Source organism: Myotis davidii, unplaced genomic scaffold (assembly GCF_000327345.1).
Source record: "Myotis davidii unplaced genomic scaffold, ASM32734v1 scaffold653, whole genome shotgun sequence".
Lineage (NCBI taxonomy): Eukaryota > Metazoa > Chordata > Mammalia > Chiroptera > Vespertilionidae > Myotis > Myotis davidii.
In genome coordinates, this window is record NW_006285129.1 from 1,298,094 (window position 1) to 1,303,429 (window position 5,336).

General features: G+C 52.9%; 1 protein-coding gene across 1 annotated transcript in view; it reads left to right on the forward strand.

The window, feature by feature from the left end:
- The window catches only part of RIIAD1 (regulatory subunit of type II PKA R-subunit (RIIa) domain containing 1), a gene marked incomplete at its 5' end in the record, with an annotated part of 7,218 nt that extends 2,252 nt beyond the window's left edge, over positions 1–4,966 (forward strand). Inside the window, 3 exons of the mRNA XM_006755735.2 lie at positions 3,021–3,067; positions 4,145–4,272; positions 4,851–4,966. Of these exons, the coding sequence (XP_006755798.1) occupies positions 3,021–3,067; positions 4,145–4,215 (118 nt within the window). The remainder of the gene's footprint in view (positions 1–3,020; positions 3,068–4,144; positions 4,273–4,850) is intronic.
- Positions 4,967–5,336: the final 370 nt, after the last annotated feature.

Genomic DNA, 5,336 nt, shown 5'->3' on the forward strand with positions numbered 1-5,336 from the left:
GTGGGAGATGTGCAAGAGGCAGCTGATTGATGTTTCTCTCTCATCGATGTTTCGAACTCTCTGTCTCTCTCCCGTCTTCTCTGTAAAAAATCAATAAAATATATTTTAAAAAAATAATAAACTTAAACTATATAGGTAGGTACATTGTTATTAACTTAATTAGGGTACTCCTAAGGCTTAGGAAGAGCCACACTCAAGGGGCCAAAGAGCCGCATGTGGCTCTTGAGCCGCAGTTTGCCAACCACGGGTCTAGGGTAAGGCCTGGCCAAAAGATAGTTTAGGGAGTCCTCTGTCAATGTCAGCCCTGGGGGTCAGGCCATCACTTTTTGTACCTTTTTTTCCCTTAAATATATTTTTATTGAATTCAGAGAGGAAGGGAGAGGGAGAGATAGAAACATCAAAGATGAATCATTGATGGACTGCCTCCTGCACACCCCACACTAGGGATTGAGCTTGAAACCCGGGCATGTGCTCTGACTGGGAATCAAACCTTGACCTCCTGGTTCATAGGTAGACACTCAACTGAGCCATGCTGCTGGGCTGTGCCTTTTTTCTAAAGGGAAACAAGGATAATGGCCTGCCTCTCGTGGGGAGCTTGCAGTCCAAGTTAGAAATAATTCCATCGGGAGACAGATGATAAAAGCTTGAATCAAATCACTGCCTGTCTGTGTTGTTCACAAATGGAAGGATTAGAATCTTTGGGGGGTGAATGAAGAGGGCGTTGATTTGCCACCTGTCAGGATGGCCCTGCTTCTCTTCCAGGAAGTTTCCAGGAGCTGGACTTCTGTGCCTAGCTGTTAGGGCAGCCGAGGCACCTTCCCTTTCCTTCCTCATCACCCCTTCCCCCAGGCCAGGGAGGGCACCAGGCTTTCCCATTCGCTGTTACCTGTTCCCGAACTCCCCACAGGAAACCCTCCTGGCCCCTTTTAGGCCTTTCTCTTTCTATGGGTTGCTCTTGGTGTTCTTGTTATTTCCCTTGGGTGGTGCCAGGATGAACCAGAATCAGGCCCTCTTCTGTACTGGATGCTTCCGACGGTCCTGCCAGTGAAGGAGAGGGAGGGAGGGGAGGGGGCGGAATCCTGGGCAGCACACGGGTCTTTCCTGTGGTGCGGGTCTCTGCTCTGGGCTCACTCCCAGCCACCAGAAGCTCCGGACTGTTTTTGTTGGGAAGCAAGCTCCGCACTTGGGTTTTCTGATCCTAGTGATTTATGGCCATTCAGCCACAGCTCTCTACTCTATACTCAGACACACAGTGTACAGAACTCCTTTTTAAAAAGTATGGTTTTTTATTGATTTTTAGAGAGAGAGGAAGGGAGAGGCATGAAGAGATAGAAACATCGATGAGAGAGAAGCATCATTGATGGGCTGCCTCCTGCACACCCGCTACTGGGGGTTGAGCCCGCAACCTGGGCACGTGCCCTGACCAGGAATGGAACCTGTGACCTCTTGGTTCCTGGGTCAACCACTGAGCCACATGGGCTGGGCCAGAACTCTTAATACCTTGAATTTTGAACCTGAAAAATGGAAAGAGTAGGGATTTAGGGACCCAGAGAGTTCAGGTTTAGGCTGGAGATATGATAGCAAAGAGTGAAATTTGAGAAAGGCTTTATTCAATGTTAGATTGATGAATCTTCCCCAATACAGCACTGATCGTATCATTCCTTGGCTGGAAAAATCTTCAGTGGATCCATTCCATCGCTTTTAAAAACCAAAACCAAAACCATTCTATTGAAATACAGAGTACAGAAAAGTGGCATATCCTAACCTGGATACATTTCACAAGCTGGGACACACAGGCACCAGATTCCAGATCAAGGACTGGAACCCGACTAGCACCTCAGGCCCTTCCAGTCAGTTCCCCCCAAAAGGTCGCCAGCATCCTGACTTCTAAGAGCACAGATCTGGTTTGCCTTTATATACATGGATTTCTGTAATCTGTACTCTATTGTGCCTGGCTTCTTTTCCCAACAGTATCTTGCAGATCCCCATTCTCTGTTCTGTCTTGTATTCCACCATGTGACTATGCCACACTTTATTTATGCATCGCCACTGTCTTTTCAATTGAGTATAAATGTCTCTCCCAGACCTTCATGAACCCATAATAGAGCCTCCTTAGCTTCCCACTATTCCCTTCTTGTGCCCCCTACTCTGGCCAGACCGGACCTCCCTGATCATTCCACTGACCTCATGGAGGGGCACTGACACTCCTTGTGTGCTCTTCTGGGTCCTGGGGGTGCAAAGGTGGATACAACCCAGTACCTGCCCTGGGGGAGTTCACCATCGATAGAACACGGGGTTTCACTTCCCAGCCCCTGTGCTTGGGGCTTGCCTGGGTCTGGCATGCTCTTGTCCCTCAGCCCTTGTCCTGTGATGAAACCCCATGTGCACCTCAAGGCTCCTCTCAAGTGCCAGCTCTGTGGAGATGTTGGGGTCCTGCTCTCATAGCCTCCTGTCCCTGACTCCCACACACTACTATCCTCCTGTGGCACTGCCTGGAGGGGGCCTGTTGGACACCCGGGAATTTACCCATTGCCTTTATCTTGACTGTAATTTCTTTAAGGTGAGGCTACATTTTATCTTTAAAAATATCCCAACCTCTCTCATCTAGTGAGTTATTTACACACAGTCTGTGCTCACTGGTTCTCAAGCTGAAGTGGAAGAGAAGAAGGGAAGCAAAATCCTTAGTGCTTGAGGCCCAGGCCCTCTAGTAGAGCTGGGGAGGCTGGGCAAAACCCGGGCCCTCTCTCCCTTTAGTCACTTGCTTTCTGAACTCGGGCCAACGATGAACCCTTTGAAGGCTTGGGGCTTCATGGTGGAACCTACTCGGGAGACGGTGGGCTTGCAGTCTGCCCCGCTGCCCTCATCTTTGCTGCCCGCCCTGGCTCCGTCTCTGGTTCTGGGAGCACGTTTGCTGAACACGTGACAAGCTTCCTCTGGCTGCAGCACAACCTCACCCGGCCACAGCCGCCGGCCATAAAGCCTGCTTTCCCTCCCTCCCCCTGTCCCTTCATGTTTTCCAGAGAAATGTTTCTGAAAAGGCCAGAAAACATCCGAGAATTTGCTGCAGGTGAGTAAGGCGGGGCCCATTCCGAGTGTTTGATAACCCAGCCCAAGGAGCATTCTTGTGAATTTAGACTCGGACGAGCCCCGGGTTCTCCCTGCAAGTCTGGGCCATGTCTCCACCCGGTGCCCCCCAAGGGAGCTCTCTGCAGAAGGCTCTTTCGTCCATGGTCGTTTCCTCAAAATGGGGACAGGTAAGAAGGAAGGCAGAACTTGCTTGCGGCGAGGGTTACGGATTTTGAGATTCCTTCCCTGGGAATCTGGAAGCAGGGCTCGCCCCAGCTGCACATGAGAATCACCTGGGAGCTTTTAAAACACGGAGGCCAGGCCCACCCGGAGCTTTGTACTTAATTAGCCTGGGGTGGGGCTTGGCTTGGCCTCCGCCGTTTTAAAGGCTCCCCAGGTGACTCTAACGGGCTCCACTGCCCCAGCTGGCTTAAGGTCAGTGGTCTCCAGAGGGGAGGGCCGGGCTGGGCGGGTTCTTGGGCCCTGGGAGCCCTGGGAGTTGGTTACATGCGCCAACCATTTCCAACTGAACCGAAGCACGTCTTCGCTGCCACCGCAGAGGCTGTCTCGGGTTCACATCCAGCTGTGAGTCTAACACCCTCTTCTGTCGTCATTCTCCCAGAGCCTGTCTCCTCGGCGAGGATATTCTCAGAGAGGGCGTGACAGGCAGAGTCAGGCTGGCAGGCCCAGTGGAGACAAGAATAACACTTGGCATTTATTTGGGCCCCAGGAGGGGCCGGGAGCAGAAAAGCCAGAGCTCAGCCCTCCGATGGCTCCCTGGGCGTCAGCAAGGCCAGGAGGGCGGTGTGGAGGGAGGGGGCCGCCCGTGGAAGCTCTTCCTGGGAACGCTGGCCCTGGCAGGCCGAGGACGGCCGGGGAGGGAGGTGCAGGTGGCGGTGTGGGGTGGTGGTAAAGGGGGCAGTGATTTCAGGAGTTGATTGTGACATCTCATCGCGGCAAAGCGGGGCCGCTAGTCACAGCTAAGACGGAGCCGGCCTAACTTTTTAGCAGAGCAAGCTGCCCCCCAGCCTTTGTCTCTTGGGCTTAGATGATTTCTTCTCTTTGATTCTTATCCCAGACTATTTCACGGATCCAAGACTTCCCAACAAGATTCACACGCAGCTAATTAAGCAGAAGAAAGAGGCTTAATTAGCAGAATCAGGATGCTCAGCTGCTGAGGGAGACCAGAAAGGATCCAGCCCGGGGGTGGGTGTCAACCTCTTTGCAGACAGAGGCTCCTTTACTCCTGCGAACAGAAGCCCTGGCTTTCTGGGCCCAGGGTGTGAAAGAAAGCAAACGGAGAAGCAGAAGTTTCAAGCCAGTGTTTGGTTTTCTTGGCGCTATTTTGGGGATTAGGGACTGAGGAGAGGCACAGGGTGTGTCTAGCATGTCTTCGTTCTGTGGTGAAAGGAAGTGGGAGTAGTGAGGGGTAGAGAGAGTGACAGGGGATGGGGGCGGGACCTGCTCGGATCCAGCCCAGCCCTTGCTCTCTGATGGCAGAGTCGCAGAGTGCTCTGCTCTGCAGACGCCTTCTCCCGGAGTCCTTGGTGGTGGGGCCAAGAGGCCCTGGGAAAGGTGGGAGCACTTGCCCTCTGCACCTGGGATTGGGCGCTTTCCTGCTCCCCTCCCCTTCACACCAGGCGAGGCCATTAGGGCCGCCACACATTTCACAGGCAGGATGATCTGAAGTGATTTCCAAGGTTGGGGTTTTTTTTTTTCTTTTTTTAATGGGAGGTGGGAGAAAGCCACAGTCCGGATTTAGCAGAACCATTTCTGTCTTGCAGGGCATCTGGAAGTGAGAGTCTGTTGTCATCAGTGTGGGTTTCCAAGCTGCCTTGGGCTCTGTCTACTTCGCAAAGGCTTTTAAAGATACTCATTAAAAACAGACCTTCCTGCTGTCTCTGCTTCATTTCACTCAGGAGGAGGACGGCGTCCTTTGCGGGAGGGCCGCGCGGCCCCGGCTTTGACCTGGGAGGCAGTAGGCCTCTCGGGTCAGCAGCTGTTTCCACCTGTGGCCCGCTAGGTGGACTCCCCACCCCTCCAGACCACCCACTCCCAGAGCCAAGAGTGGATGGAAGAAGGGGGCTGGGGACCCTGAGGCCCACAGCTGGTGGTGCTGAACCAGGCCACCCTTCCTCGGTGGCTTTTGTTTTCTCTTGATCTTACCTCCCGGGTTACTGTTCAGAGTGTGCAGGTGATTAACTTGTATTTCCATAGAGACCATAAGAGGAATTGGGCTGGAAGGACAGCCAGGGAGGATGAGGTTAGAC